Source organism: Odontesthes bonariensis, chromosome 7 (assembly GCF_027942865.1).
Source record: "Odontesthes bonariensis isolate fOdoBon6 chromosome 7, fOdoBon6.hap1, whole genome shotgun sequence".
Taxonomy (NCBI): Eukaryota; Metazoa; Chordata; class Actinopteri; order Atheriniformes; family Atherinopsidae; genus Odontesthes; species Odontesthes bonariensis.
In genome coordinates, this window is record NC_134512.1 from 37,052,517 (window position 1) to 37,069,202 (window position 16,686).

Consider the following 16,686-nt stretch of genomic DNA (forward strand, 5'->3'; position numbering starts at 1 on the left):
GCAGCGCTGAGGTCCAACAGAACCAGGACTGAAACATTTTCCAGGAACTCCTTCCTGTTCAGGATGTCTGATTCTGTTTCAAACTGATATAATCCTATGGTTATGTCAGAGACGATTACTTTCAGTTCAAAAATGTTCTTCCAGAGCAAGCCGGTTACATGCTGCCATTCCGACATACCGACATTCCGACATTGACGTTCAATTGTCGGAATGGTGACATTTTTTTAAGAAATGAAACGTCCCTTCATTCCGAATTTCATTTTTTCTTTTGTCGGAATGGCGGTATGATTTTTTCTTTTCAACATACCACCATTCCGACACGCGATTTCAGCACCACACGCGTGGACAGCTCGCCATGCAATAATAGGGCTGCACATGCCCGAGAGAGAGACATTCCAACACGCAAGTCAAGCAAGACTGATCACACCCACTCAGAAATTTACTGATGATGAGGGCTGACGAGGGGCTCGTTGTGTAGCCAATATTTCATTTGGCAGTGTAAAACGGATGCTATTTGTTTTTGTGACAATTGCCTCAATTTATTTTACCTTAAACCACTGAGAACGCTGTCAAAGTGAAGCCTCACAACAGCTGGTAGGCCAGATCTTTATCAGGACAACGGACACTTGGGTTCACCGGCAGATAAAATGTCTTAAATTTCGCAGATTTTCGAAGAGTGGCATTAAATTTCATCTGGGCGGAATGAAAAAAAGATATGTCTGGAGAGAGCTTTTGTGTGTGCGCGAGTACTTCCGGTGAAAACTTCCGGTGATTTAACAGCTAACGCGTCAGGTTAGGGCCAGTGGCCGTAAACAAAGGTTATAGCCGAGAAGAAAGATGATAATATAACGTAGCTAAAAAGACTAGCTTTCTTCAGTAGCCTAATGCTTACCGATTTAGCAAGCCTAGCAGCCTCGTTGCTAATGCTAGCCGCAGTAACGTTACCAACCATACCCGACGTCAAGGAGTTGGCTGAGCAGGTTATGGAGGGGCAGGTGAGCCAATACCTTTGGCCGTGTAGTGTATATCAGAGTCTCATCTGCATAAAAAAAGACAATTATCACAGGTTGGTGGCCCAGGGGGGAAATGTTCAGTAACAAAACAGTAGGTCCTGATTCAGAGCCCTGTGGAGCACCTCCAGCTGTACCGAGCACAACACAAGGCATGTCTGATCCTTCCTGGTCCCAGAGCTGCGACATCAGGAGTTGGAATAAAAACACGAGACGCAGTTTTGAAAATAATGAAATGTTTATTGTTGTCACACACACTCATAAAGCATCGGGTGAGACGGCAGTGTTAAGGCTTAAAGGAGCACTCAAGTCTCACTCTGACAAACACAAAACTCAAGTCTTTTAGTTAAGATGAAGAACACAAACAGAAAACTAAAACTCTTCTTTATCAACGACCTGATTCAAGCCGGTTTGATCCAGTTTGTTCTCGTTCTGCTCAGGTGTTTTCTACCTGGAGAGAAATCAGTCTAGCAGGAACTTCACAGAAGTCGTTGGAGCTGTGTGCTGAGGATGGATGAAGAGGACGCCGTCAGATCCGGTCATGTGATCATCTCGGTCACCCTCTGAACCTCCTGCAGGTCGACCTTCCAACACCTGGACTGTTGAAAACAACCTGAAACCAAAGGTTTCCGCCTGCTCGCCTCACGGATAAAACGTTCGAACCTCCTGCTCCGCTTCCACTCTGAAAACTAAAAAACGCAACAGGAACACCTCCTCACCACCCTCAGCTGAGTCCAGGTCCGGTTCTGGGCTCCGACCGAGCGACCGCGGGCGCTCACCTGGAACATGGCGGCTCAGTGCAGGTCTGAGAAGGGTTTGGGGTAGTTGAACATCAGGTAGTCCATGTAGTAGAAGTCGAAGGCCTTCTGCCTCTCTGTGGCGTTCAGCTGGGAGAAGTACTTCTGGGTCAGGGTGGAGGAGGTCCGCTCAGCCAGCGGGTTCCTGTCTTTGAATTCGGGGAAGGTGAGGTTACGCGGCGCCCGGATGGCTCGCAGCAGGTAGTTGGCGTCCTCCTCCAGGCTCTCGAACGTGCCGATGAAGTTGTACCGCAGGAGGCAGGGGCTGCACAGCTGGCTGACGGGCTCCCAGTGGATGTCCATGCCCACCGGCCGCCGCACGTCCAGCAGGTACTGCACGAACTCCCGGAAGGTGACGCCGGCGCCGGTGCTCAGCGCGGCGCGCGAGGCGTTGGCCCGGTACCTGGAGATGATGGGACGTCCGAACACGGGGTGGTAGTACGAGTTCGGGTTCTCAAACTTGTCTCTGAACGCCGACACCAGCCGCTCGAAGGGCTCCCTGACGAACAGAACCTTGGTGTAGAAGCGCATCCTCTCCGTGATGGCGGCGGGGTCGTAGCTGTCCAGCCGCCGCAGCCGGTTGGCGTAATGCGCAGCATCGTGAGGAATGTCCCGCGTGGACTTGGCGGCGCCGCTCAGCACCATCAGCACCCGCTTCCAGTTGGAGCAGCCGGCTTTGGGCACCTCGCAGTACAGCAGCCTGGACCGGTCCTCCACAAAGACCCGCGACACCTGCCGCCGTGACACCTGCCGCCGCGACACCCGCTTCTCGCCGACACCCGGCTGGTATTTGGCGCAGACCTCTGTGAGCAGACGGCGCCGAGACTCCTGCGTCCTCATCAGCCTCAGCTGCTGCAGCGCCTCCTCTCTTCTGGGGGCGGCGCTCTTCAGCAGCAGCTTCCTGTGGCGTTTGGTGACCGGCGGCGTGTTGCCGAGCGACGAGTCGGAGAACGGCGAGGCCGACGGCAGCTGCAGGCGGAGCTCAGACGGGAGGAGGCGTCCTGCGGCGGCGTCCCCGCTCGGCTCTGTAGCGTCCTGCAACACACACACAGCTGGTCAGACAGGACGCCGTTTCACCGCCGTGTTGATGACCTGAGTCTGAGCAGCGGTGACAAATTAATCTGATACTAAGATCATGTGCGTGTGTGTAAGTGCGCCATGATGCTAAAATATCCAGTTAAAGTTGTAATAGTTATCATCAATATATAACAATAAATTCATTTTGCTGTATTATATTTCTTGTGTGACACATTTCCATCGGGAGAATAGGTTTATATTAAAATGAGTTTCATTTGCCAAGGCCATGATGTTTAATAATATGGACATTACAACCATGCTAAAATATCCATTTTGTCTTTTGGAATTTTGAGAATAGGCTAAAATTCTATTGAGGTTCTGAGCCTGTTGATCACCAACTGGGCCGAGCAGTGAAATCATCACAGATCCAATGATTTTGGTTGGATTTTTCTAATTTTTTCTGTGGAATGAGTTTACTGTTTGGTGAACAGAATGGCATATTGACTGATGTCATAATTTGGGGGAATAATTGATTTCCAATGAAGAAAAGATGAAAATATTGGAAAAAAGTGAAAAAAACGCCTGATTTCTTTGCATTAAATTGAGCCAAAATCATGTAGAAATGTATTTTAAGTTATAATTTCATTGGATATTGTCTCCACATGTGTTCTGTGCATCTGGAATGCATTTATTGACAGCTTACCCAACCCACTCAGGATTTGTGGAAGATTGTAATTTTCCAACATTTTCTATCAAAAAACGAGAGGTACGTGTAAAATGTGTCCGGCAGAGCAGACCCTCTGATTATTGCTTCTTAGGGTCAAAGTAAACATAAGAAACACAAATAAAAAGTATGGCAGACCGTGTCAGGTTCAACTCATTTTATTGAGCTTTTGAGACTTTGGCTCCCCGACTATGAACTCATTTGGACTTCCTGTCTGAGCGTCATTATCTGTGTGCTGAGGTGTAATGCAGCCGGAGTCCAGCAGGGGTCGCTGTCCGGCAGCAGGTCTCACCTTCTCCACCGGCCACCTGGGCGCCACCATCACCTGAACACCTGAAACACAGAGGAGGCAAACAGGCTGTTAAATAACAAGATGGATCCATAAGAAATGAGAAGATGGTGGAAACAAAGAAATAATAAGTGACTAAATATTCAGTTTAAATGCGTTTAATTCTTAATGCATTTATTTATTAAACTTCTATAAATTACATTCATATTTAGACGTTTTATTTTGTGTTTCCTATTTAATCTTTTCCTCTTTCTTTTCACAGATTCATCACTTTTCTTGATATTTGACATTCTTCATGTTTCATTCACAGAAGAATAAAAATCTTCATGAGGACGGTTCAACAACACGAAATTAAGTCACACGGCAGGTTCATCAGCACCGCTCTCCGACTCTCCGAAACTTTAACCTCAAATCTTCATCCGTTGCCATGGCGACGGCTGTTGGACGGTTTAAAGGACCATTCTGCCTTATTTCAGCCCGCTGTGCTGCTCACACTGACTTCATCATCACTGAGTACCAGAACAAACCAGAGATGGAGACTCGAGTCGCTGTTTTGATGACTTGTGACTTGACAAAAAATAAAAGACTCGAGACTCGACACGGACTTGGAAGTTAAAGACTCGGCACTTGACTTGACTTGAGACACGATGACTTGAATGACTTGAGTGTTATTTAGTTCATGTTTTCAGTTTGAATATAAAATTAATAAATTAATTTAAAAAATAATATCGATTCCCTACCCTGTCAGTCAGCCATGCCCTCTCTACATACCTTAGTGTTTATTGGAGAGAATAAACTCATATCAGATATGCATCAACATGTCAGCGGGACCAAGAGTCGTTGTCTTCGGCTTTCATATTTACCGTTTTGACGGCAAAAGACGAACAGCACAGTGCAAGACATGCGGCATCAACATCTCAGACAGCCAGACGACAACTTCCAACTTTGTTCCTCATTTGAAGATCCATTCTGACCAGTAAGTGCTCGTCAAATTAGCTAATATTATCCTGTTAGCCTAGCCGGTAGTTAGCTAACGTTAGCTTGATATGATACGGGGTGGACAGGTTGGACACATTGGCCAATGATGTTTACTGACAGTTACTTATATCTTTGTGTTTTCACTTTATTAAGATCAGATTCTGCAGGTAAAACTGCAATTATAAGGTGACTTGACCAAGAAAAAATTACTTGAGACTTGCAGATGTGTGACTTGGTCCCATCTCTAAACAGATTACTCTTGTGCTGGATTATTATTAATGTTGTGACCTGTCTGGTTTAAATGAATGTGTTGCTGCTTTGATGAAGCCTAATTTGATAAAGTTTCAAATTCATTTTTGAAATATTTCGTTGATAAATATTTCACGAGTGATATAGCTGTCTTTGTCACATTTTATTTGGCATTAGTAAATAATTATGCACATTTACAGATATATTTTACATGATATGAGTGATAACACGTGTTATAAGGGCTATTTTGCACAATAGGTGTGCCTTGGGCACTAAAAAGTGTGGGAACCACTGGTTTAAAGGACCATTCTGCCTTATTTCAGCCTGCTGTGTGGCTCACACTGACTTCATCATCACTGAGTACCAGAACAAACTCATGCTGTTGAAGACAAACCACATTTCCCATAATTACGCTGTCCTCTGAAATCCCAGCTGCTTCCTGCCCTGCGTGTGTGTGTGTGTGTGTGTGTGTGTGTGATCCCACAGGACGTCCGGTCCCCACAACGTCACAAATACATGTTGACAGTGTAATGGCTGCAGATGGTCTCTCAGCAGCTTCCTGACACTGACAGTTGGTGACGTCCTGCAGCAGCTCTGGGTTATTTATTACCCAGAATGCACCTCACTGTGTCCGTCCCCCCCCCCCCCCACACACACACACGAGAAGTGGAAACAGTTATTGCTGTTCCTTATCTGAAAGATGAACATTATTGTTGCTGACCTCACTGAAAGGGTGGAGCTGAGCTCCCGCTGTGAACAGAGAGGTGATAAAACAGGGCTGAGACAGAGAGCCGCTGTGCTTAATCCAGCAGGGATTTTAACCAAAGTCTCAAACACAGAACATAAGAAATCAGCTTTAAAAGGAGCAGAGGAGCTGCTGCCAGCGCGTTTATTCAAAGTTAAAATCCTCGTTTCTTTGTTCGTCTCCGAAATTTTCATTCATGGATAACTGGTTTCATGTACCCAAGCAGAGGTAACATCGTTGGAATCAATACTGCTCAGGTTCCTCAGTCAGTGGGTCTACATGGTGAGAGTAATTCCATTATAGTTGGGTTCTGCTCCTTATCTGAGCGAGGGTAATTCTCCTTGGATATATGGCGGTGAATGAATGGGATCAGAGGCACAAAGCGTGTCATACCCCGGTATGATAGGTGGCGCTGTACCCATTCCAGCTGTTGCTAATAGAGCCACTTCCTGTTGACCTCTTCACCACCAACAACAACAACAAACTCAGGCATTGGAGAAAGATGGAGAACGCAGAGCCAGATGAAGCTACGTCCCTCTACATTGGGTCTGTGATGAGCTGCTTGTTGCACAAACTCGATGCCCAACGGAGCATTCTCCATCGCGTTGTTTGTTTCTTTCTGATGGCGACAACAACAGGAATATCGTCTCCTTTGACTTCCGGGTCACGACCCCGGGAAAACATCTGGAGCATGCGCAGAACGCAAAGTCTGATTCTAGGGATGTTAACCGATGACCGTATGACCGATGGTTGACCGAATCAACGTCGTCCGGTTAGAATTTTTCTGCCGTCGGTTTAAAAAAAAAAAAAAAAAAAAAAAAAAAAAAAAAAACTCACTATATCTTTAGAAATGTTATGTGAGCATGAGCCATCCTATGATGGAAGAACAACCGCAGCAGAGCTCACGTAGCGCCCTCCTCAGAGGTCCTCTCTTACACCGGTTGCAACTTGTACGCCGTACATGACGGGTCCTGTCTGCGCAGTTAAAAAAAAAAAAAAAAATCGCCACTATTAACCTAAATAAAGCCAATGTGGCTGCGTGTGGACTACAACAATGATAATTGTAACACTGTAATGGCAAAAGACACAAGACTAACTTAGCCTACTTGTTGTGATATATTCATCTGTACTTAAATGGCATGACGACAGGAACTTATTGCAAAGGATTTTGTGCAGCATAGGCTACGCCACAGAGGCTGTTGGCATTCGGTAAGTTTTTTTTTTTTAACAAAGTCATGGGTTTACCTACTTTCCTGTAACACCGCCAAATGCACCGTTCTCTGTTTGTGACTTTGTAACGGGGGCTTTTAACAGCCCGAGTTCGGTGCCGCGTTTGATTCCTGTTTAAAAAGTACCGTGACTGGAAGGGCGCCGTTGCGCGTAATGTGTGGCTGTGCGTGTCTGCGCAGGCACAGCAATTATTTTTCTACCCAAAACCCTTATTCCTCCACAAGTACGCCTAGAACTAGTGGTCAATGATTGGGGAAAATGTATAATACCAAGGGCACGAACTAACATTGATTGTGTGATGGGAGCCTAACCAGTCTAAAATGGGGGCATAACTTGTTCCACGCGGCAGAGAAAGACGCGCGACAGGACACAGATATCATAAATGCCACTTATAGAATCTTTGGTGACCGACTTTAATCGACAAATGAGGTTCAGTGGTCGGTTAAGACTTTTTTTAAATTTCGACATCCCTATCCGATTCACCACGTGCTTCAGCGTCTACAAGCAGGTTTAGAGTGACTTTCAACCCAGTTATCTCGGGGTCTGAATCCGATCCGATCCAATTCTTAGTCAGATTAAGGTGTCTACATTTTTTAAAATTTATTTTAGTATTATTGTTTTAAATTATATAGCTGTTGTACGTCTTTTAATTTGTTCTTGTATTTTATTCTTTTAATTTTTTTTGTTTTTATTTTTCTGTACAGCACTTTGGTCAACTGAGGTTGTTGTAAAGTGCTTTATAAATAAAATTGGATTGGATACATGAACTTAACAACTCAGTCTGATTGTAATTTAGCCAATAATCCGATCCTTTCGGCGCCATGTGACCCCACTGATAGCGAGCCGAGATAAGAACAGGAAGCATCGACACGTCTGAAGGAAAACCTGAAAGTTCTCACATCATCACGTTTGGATTTTAAGTCGTTTCATAAACTAATTAAATGATCAAAAATCTCCAGGGTTAAAATGAGTTTTTAAGAAGTTAAACAGGGTTCATCCAGGGTTTCTATAGCAACGCTGTCAGGTTTTATGTAATAATGACATCACGAAGCAGGTTTTCCCATCAGAAGGTCCGGTTCTGTTCGGAACAGAACTGCATCTGACCCACACACAGAGATGCTGTAAACTTCCTTCCCTTCAGGAACAGACTCCAGCGTCCGCCTGCAGCGTGCGTGCGTCATCCATCCACACGGACGCCAGATCCTGCTGCTGCCGACAGACTGAGCTCTGAGTCCAGCTAAACATGGAGGGCCCGGTCCAACAGTGTGTTCAGAACGCTCGTTTCACCTTAAAGGGACAGTTCGCCTCTGTTGACATGATGTGTAACATCCCATATCAGCAGCATCATTTATGAACATCTTCTTACCCCCTGCTGCGTCCTGTGAGCAGAGTTCCAGCCTCGTTTTGGTGTTGATGAAGGTAGTCCGGCTAGTTGGCTGGGGTTTAAAAAATAAAGCGTTTTGCTTCTCAAAACAATATGCGTTCAACAGAGTAATACATTTACATCACAAAATGGTTCTCCAGGAAAAAGTCAGACCTCACAATCGCTTGGCCCTATTTTCTCTCCCTTCGTATCACTGCCTGCTGCCGCCTGCCGACAGCCGCGCCTGTTAAGGTGTTTGCTGCTCGGTCTGCACAGCAGGCAGTGATACGAAGGGAGAGAAAATAGGACCGAGCGATTGTGAGGTCTGACTTTTTCCTGGAGAACCATTTTGTGATGCAAATGTATTACTTTTTTGAACGCATATTGTTTTGAGAAGCAAGACGCTTTATTTTTTGAACCCCAGCCAACTAGCCGGACTACCTTCATCAACACCAAAACGAGGCTGGAACTCTGCTCACAGGACGCAGCAGGGGGTAAGAAGATGTTCAGAAATGATGTCGCTGATATGGGATGTCACACAGCTTCATGTCAACAGAGGCGAACTGTCCCTTTAAATATCTGGAAGAAGAAGATGTTCAGATTAGAATCAACTGTGGTTCAGGAACAGTCCTGTGTGTGAGATCACAGCAGAACCAGAACCAGAACCAGAACCAGAACCAGAACCAGAACCAGAACCAGCTTCCTGGCTACACGTTTGTCTCATATGTGAATAAACGCCACCTGAGCACACCGCCGTGTCACTCTGCAGTCAGGGTGGCGAGCAGCGGCGTCCTCTCTGCATCAGCGAGTCCACAAACTGCTGCTCGGGTCGTACAGGTGTGTTTACCACCTGACCCGCCAGCCGCCGCCCCACAGGAGTCTGATTAATTGCCCCGCCTGCTGCCGTTCTGCCAAGCTCAGCGCCCGCTCAGGTGACCTGGCAGCTAGAAGACAAACGATAGCTCGGGGAGAAGCTCTGCTCCGTTCACACCTGCAGACTCGCACCGTCAGGGGACGTTTCCATAGAAACCAACAGAGCAGATACCAGCACACATAAGCAGAGGGCAGAACCAAAGATCCGATCGCCTCCTTCAGCTTTGCTGATTTTTGCTTTCAGTGGCACAAACGGGACTCCATGCACAGGTGGGGGAGTTGAAGTAGTTCACCATCTGGCAGGTAAAATGGTTCTGTACCGACTGGACCGGGAGTCTCAGGCTGTGTTCGAAACCGCATACTGCATACTACATACTACATACTGCATACTCATCGATCAGACAGTATGCAGAGCGTTTACCCACAATGCATTTCGCTCCTGCCCGAGCTGAAATCAGGCGGCCTGAAGCTGATTTCTCTTAAGCTCTAAACTCTGTAAACTTTAGCAACATTTGAAACATTTTCAGGTGAGAAAGTAGTCGTTTAGATCCCCAACGTGTTGAAAACCTGACAAAATACCGGCTGTTTACAATTTTGTTCCCACGAATTCGGCGCTGCTAAAGCTAGCCGTAGTGAGCAACGCACTTCCGGTTATTTTCACAAAATAAAATACCCGTTGCCTTTTATCATAGGGAAAGCCATTACCATACAATTGGTGCTTTTGTTTTGAAAACAGGAAGTGAACCTACCCTCGTTGTAGCTAGCTTGCAACTGCCGTTTTGACAGGAAATGACGATCGGCGACGTCACGTTACGTTGCATCTTGGGTAGTTTGAGTATGAGTAGTAACCTCATGATGCATACCCAACATTTCGGAGAATCTAGTATGCATCCGGAACTTCTCGCTTACTCAAACTCGCATACTAACTCAAAAAGTTAGTATGAGTAGTAGGAGAAGTATGCGGTTTGGAACACAGCCTCAGAGCTCCTGATGATTCTGAACTTCACCCCTAGATGTTTACAGGAGGCAGGAAACGTGAAATGCTGCATCACCACAGAGGAAGAGACGCCGACACAGTCGGGAAGTCTTTCACGGAGCAGAACCAGAACCTGGTTCAGTGTTGCAGAGCGCCACCCCGCAGCTGGTGCCGCCGCGTTTGGACCTTCATGGCGTGCTCTGAGGCTGATGGAGCCTGAAGGCTGCAGCGGGAGGTGAGTCACAGACCAATAAAGATGAAGTCAGGTGACGGACGATGGTCTTATGACATCATGACAGAACATTAAAGGAAGCGCAGCCTCGGCGTCTTAAAGGTGACGAAGACGCTGAAAGCTGATAATCTGCTGAGCTGAATCACAGATCAGAGGCTGGAAAACATCTGGATGACATCATCTGAGGAGGAGGAGGACTTCTCAGGACTGAACTATGAATGCCCCTCTGTCTCCTTCAGCGCCTGTGGGCGGAGTCACGTGATGGCTGCCTGCAGATTCCCGTCTTCCCTCTGCCGATTACCATGATGTCAGCAGACGCTGTCCAGCTCTGAGCAGATGCTTCTTTCTGTTCGGGGGCGACCCCCTCAGCACAGGAAGTGACCTCACACAGATGAAGATGTTGACCTGATTAACAACGAGCGGCTGCTGGGAGGCAGATGGAGGTCAGAGAGGCGTCTGCATGAGGTGGAGCCCTGATGGAGACTGTGGGGGGGGGGGGGGGTCCTGATCTTCTCTTAGTTTTACCCTCACACCTGCCGTCTGCTGCTGATGGCTCTCACCCGTTCCGACTCCCCCAGTATAAATCCTGCTGCATCACCTTCTCCTTGGTCAGTGCTTAACCCGTTCAGGAGTTAGCTCATCCTGCTTCAGATGTTCACTGCATGACCCAGCTGAGCCGTCTGAGTCACAGGAAGAACGCCGAGTAACACCGAGGTGACGTGTTGGGGAACTTTAACCCCTTCAGTGCCTCTCCTGGCTCTGAAATCTGAGAGCCACTTAAACTAGTTATTACTGAGGTGAAACTAGTTATTACCGAGGTGAAACTAGTTATTACTGAGGTGAAACCAGTTATTACCGAGGTGAAACTAGATATTACCGAGGTGAAACTAGTTATTACCGAGGTGAAACTAGTTATTACCGAGGTGAAACTAGTTATTACCGAGGTGAAACTAGTTATTACCGAGTTCAAACTAGTTATTACCGAGGTGAAACTAGTTATTACCGAGTTCAAACTAGTTATTACCGAGGTGAAACTAGTTATTACCGAGGTGAAACTAGTTATTACCGAGGTGAAACTAGTTATTACCGAGTTCAAACTAGTTATTACCGAGGTGAAACTAGTTATTACCGAGTTCAAACTAGTTATTACCGAGGTGAAACTAGTTATTACCGAGGTGAAACTAGTTATTACCGAGTTCAAACTAGTTATTACCGAGGTGAATCTAGTTATTACCGAGTTCAAACTAGTTATTACCGAGGTGAAACTAGTTATTATCGAGGTGAAACTAGTTATTACCGAGTTCAAACTAGTTATTACCGAGGTGAAACTAGTTATCACCGAGGTGAAACTAGTTATTACCGAGTTCAAACTAGTTATTACCGAGGTGAAACTAGTTATTATCGAGGTGAAACTAGTTATTACCGAGTTCAAACTAGTTATTACCGAGGTGAAACTAGTTATTACCGAGTTCAAACTAGTTATTACCGAGGTGAAACTAGTTATTACTGAGGTGAAACTAGTTATTACCGAGTTCAAACTAGTTATTACCGAGGTGAAACTAGTTATTACCGAGGTGAAACTAGTTATTACCGAGGTGAAACTAGTTATTACCGAGTTCAAACTAGTTATTACCGAGGTGAAACTAGTTATTACCGAGGTGAAACTAGTTATTACCGAGGTGAAACTAGTTATTACCGAGGTGAAACTAGTTATTACCGAGTTCAAACTAGTTATTACCGAGGTGAAACTAGTTATTACCGAGTTCAAACTAGTTATTACCGAGGTGAAACTAGTTATTACCGAGGTGAAACTAGTTATTACCGAGTTCAAACTAGTTATTACCGAGGTGAAACTAGTTATTACCGAGTTCAAACTAGTTATTACCGAGGTGAAACTAGTTATTACCGAGGTGAAACTAGTTATTACCGAGTTCAAACTAGTTATTACCGAGGTGAATCTAGTTATTACCGAGTTCAAACTAGTTATTACCGAGGTGAAACTAGTTATTATCGAGGTGAAACTAGTTATTACCGAGTTCAAACTAGTTATTACCGAGGTGAAACTAGTTATCACCGAGGTGAAACTAGTTATCACCGAGGTGAAACTAGTTATTACCGAGTTCAAACTAGTTATTACCGAGGTGAAACTAGTTATTATCGAGGTGAAACTAGTTATTACCGAGTTCAAACTAGTTATTACCGAGGTGAAACTAGTTATTACCGAGTTCAAACTAGTTATTACCGAGGTGAAACTAGTTATTACTGAGGTGAAACTAGTTATTACCGAGTTCAAACTAGTTATTACCGAGGTGAAACTAGTTATTACCGAGGTGAAACTAGTTATTACCGAGGTGAAACTAGTTATTACCGAGTTCAAACTAGTTATTACCGAGGTGAAACTAGTTATTACCGAGGTGAAAGCTTCTCTGCCCCCAGAGGAGCTGAAACAGTCCTTCAGTGTTTCCTCTCCTGGTTCCTCTCCTGGTTCCTTGCCAGAACATCTGTGTGGTTCTGGACTCATGAAGCGTTTTTAAACACATCAGCAGGTGGTCCAGGACGGCTTCTCTCACAGCTTCAGTCGAATCAAACAGAAATGAAATCAAAGAGTCTCTCCTCGATCATTCTGAGCGCCGCCAGATCGATGGAGGAGACCGCCGCGACGCCGCTGAGAGGAACACGATAGTGTCATTGGCGTGTCACCTGATCTCTTTATAAACAAAGAGGATCGATAGAGACAGAACTGAACCAAACGGGTCGGAACACAAAGAAGGCCGCAGCTTTTCACTGACCTGAGCTGTGCTGCAGCACGGTGTCGGTCAGGTCCTGCAGGCACACCAGCAGCAGCACCGACCCGGCGCCCAGCAGAAGCAGGAACCACAGCGAGCAGTGCAGCGAGCAGGGCGCCTTCATCCTCCTCCGGGCCACCGGGCTCACACCTGAGGACAGGGAACACCTGGATGATCCACACAGCAGCACCACAGCCAGCCGAACATCAGACGGAACCACTGAGCCGCGGTTCTGTCCAAATACCGAGAGAACGACTCAGAGACTGTCAAACGTCTGCGATCTGAACCAGCGTGTCCACCTGCAGCCGCGTGCACGTGTCCACCTGCAGCCGCGTGCACGTGTCCACCTGCAGCCGCGTGCACGTGTCAGACCCAGACTCACTGAACTGAACCGCTTTAAAAACCCTTTTGTTCGCCCCTCAGTCAAACTATTGATGACGTTTGAGGCTCATGAGTTGTGCAGTAATGCCAATATTTGGCTGTGCTGCAGTCTATTTTTACATCCACGTTGTGTAATACGAGTGACTTTCCACTGGATGTTCCTCTGGGTGTGGGCTGCATATTTTCATCATCGTCATTGTTCCCCGTTTCCTCAGCTGGCTTCTGCTTATCAGCGTGATGGCAGCTAAACTCTGAGTCTGAGACAAAAGTTAAATGTGGTCAGGTCGATGTTTTTTTTAATGTAGTGACTATTTGTCTATGAAAATAATAGAAAAAACTTTTGACTTAAAGGTGACCAAACTAAAATTAAACATAACTCAAATGTGGGTTTCTGGTTTTCGCAGTACAAAAAGGTCCAAAATATAGTTCATCATGGATGTATTCCAAGTTTGCAGGCAAAACAAAACAAGCTTCACAGGATCCCTTCCTGCCTCTCCTGCTCTGATTCCTGCACTTTCTGCCTGCTTGCCTCACCTGTTCACCCACCGATTGAGAACTGAGAACTTAGAACTGGTAAAAAAAAAGACATGTGACCACCCAAGTGTGTCCAGAGCTCCCTAAAACCCAAGTATCTATGTGTGAAACGCACACTTCCCAAACAAAAAATGTATTAAATTAATTACAAACCAATTTATCCTAAACAACTAAAATTATCTAAGAATTATCAAGCAAAAACTAAGTCAATAATATAAAATAAATCTAAATTCTAAGACTTAACTGAAATAGTGAAATAGCTCCTACACACAGGATGAGCTAATTAAAAACTGAAAGGCTGAATCCTCAACAATATTTTCCTCCTCCTCCCATGAGGCCGAGCAGGGACATCTGTTTCTGTGGAGCGCAAACAGCTCATCTCAGCAGGTGTGAGGCTGCGGCAGCAGGAAGTGACTGCACAGGTAACACACACGTGCACACACACACACACACACACACGTGCACACACACACGTGCACACTTTGTTGTGGCCTCAGCTGCTTGAAAACACTCATTAGAGCAGAGATACTCATTGCGCGGCTCCTCAAGCCTTAACTGGTCCCTCTCACTCGCATAGTAGCTTATAACAATATGGTAACAATAACAATACATTTCTTCAAATAACATACAGCGAATACTGCACAGTGTTAGGTATTTTTATTAAGTATGCATTTTTGTAGTATTAAGTATTTTTATTAGGTATTAATTAAGGCTTAATGGTGTTTCCTAAAGGGGGAACCGTTAAACCTGGCAACGCAGCCCGCTTAAACCACCTCACACCTGACCGCAGAGCAGCTAGCTCCTTTAGCCGGCGCCAGATGCAGGCACAATGGATCGGTTTTTAATTAAAGGGCAAAAACCAGCACAGAAACCATGCTCATCCTGAATGTCTCACTATGATTACAACAACAAACTACAAATACAACATGAAGAAAGTCGAGGACATGCACGCCAGCTTCCACTCATCCCAGTATTAAGGTAAATGTGGTCTGAATTGAAAATGTATTGGCTGTGTTGTTTCTTTTTCTGTGGGATGTTTTATATGTAGAAATGCATATTTGCAAAAGGAGACTTTAGTATGTTGTGGTAAAAGTGGCTCTTCCCTTCATTTTGCTCTGCAAATGTGGCTCTGGTGAAAACAATAGTGAGTATCACTGATTTAGAGTGAAGCTGGAGGCACGCAGAGCTTCACGGCCTCCAGAATCTTCTTACATCACTTCCTGTCAGTCGGATAAAAAGCAGCAGAACCATCAGCGAGCAGCTCCCGTCTGCAGGTGTTCTGATCCGTGTCTGGATCCCGTTTCACTGAAGAAAACTTCTCAGCTTCCGAACTGAACATGTTCACATGAGACGAGATTTAAAATAGTAAATACACGAGGCCGACCAGAACCGGAGCTTTAAAACTCACGTGAACACGTCAGTCTGACTGAAACCGGATCTGCAGCCCCAGAGGATCCAGCTGGGTTTGGATCCCTCCTGCATGGAAACACTCAGCTGGCCCCAGCTGCTCTGTTCAGGCTCCAAACTTTCTGCATCTTTCAGTAAAAACACTAAAGTGTTCATTAATCCAGCTGAACTCCCCATAAAGCTGCTCTCATTCACAGGTTTTTCTGTTTCTTTGGTCAGAAACTGGGACTGAAAATCAGCCCATTGAGACCACGAGTTTAAAGTTCTGATGCTGGTCCATAAAGCTCTGAAGGGTCCAGGACCAGAATGCATCAGGGACCTCCTGACCCAGTATGAACCTTCCAGACCCCTCAGCTCATCTGGATCCGGTCTTCTATCAGCTCCCAGAGTCAGAACCAGACATGGAGGAGCTGCATTCAGCTTCTATGCTCCACATGTCTGAACAAACTCCCAGAAAGCCTCAGATCAGCTGAAACACTCAGTGTGTTTAAGTCCAGGCTGAAGACACGCCTATTTTCAGCTGAATAAAGCTCCAAATCTGAAGCTGGAGTTTCAAAACTTATTCACATTTTAACTCCTGATTTGATCTATTGTTCTTATTTCTTTCTTTTTTGTTTAAAATTTAAATCATGCTTTTTATTTCTGTTTTAATGCATCTGTAAAGCACTTTGAATCACCTTGTTGTTGAATTGTGCCGTACAGATAAACCTGCCTTACGAGTCGGCTCACTGAAAGCATTCCCAGGGGTCGCTCTGCTCTAATAAAATCCTGATTTCAGAAGCCAGTTTGGGAGGCGGAGCCTTCAGTTATCAGGCCCCTCTCTGTGGAACCAGCTGCCAGTTTGGGAGGCAGAGCCTTCAGTTATCAGGCCCCTCTCTGTGGAACCAGCTGCCAGTTTGGGAGGCAGAGCCTTCAGTTATCAGGCTCCTCTCTGTGGAACCAGCTGCCAGTTTGGGAGGCAGAGCCTTCAGTTATCAGGCCCCTCTCTGTGGAACCAGCTGCCAGTTTGGGAGGCAGAGCCTTCAGTTATCAGGCCCCTCTCTGTGGAATAAGGTGCCAGTAAATGTCCGGGAAGCAGAAGACCCTTTCCATTTT

The 16,686-nt window shown here is 45.7% G+C and overlaps 1 protein-coding gene across 1 annotated transcript in view; it reads right to left on the reverse strand.

Moving 5' to 3' along the window:
• Positions 1-1,229: 1,229 nt before the first annotated feature.
• The window catches only part of LOC142384908 (carbohydrate sulfotransferase 8-like), a 30,806-nt gene continuing 15,349 nt past the window's right edge, over positions 1,230-16,686 (reverse strand). Inside the window, exons 2-4 of the mRNA XM_075471214.1 lie at positions 13,273-13,419; positions 3,841-3,881; positions 1,230-2,842 (exon numbers count right to left, since the gene is read on the reverse strand). Of these exons, the coding sequence (XP_075327329.1) occupies positions 1,805-2,842; positions 3,841-3,881; positions 13,273-13,419 (1,226 nt within the window). The 3' untranslated portion in view covers positions 1,230-1,804. The remainder of the gene's footprint in view (positions 2,843-3,840; positions 3,882-13,272; positions 13,420-16,686) is intronic.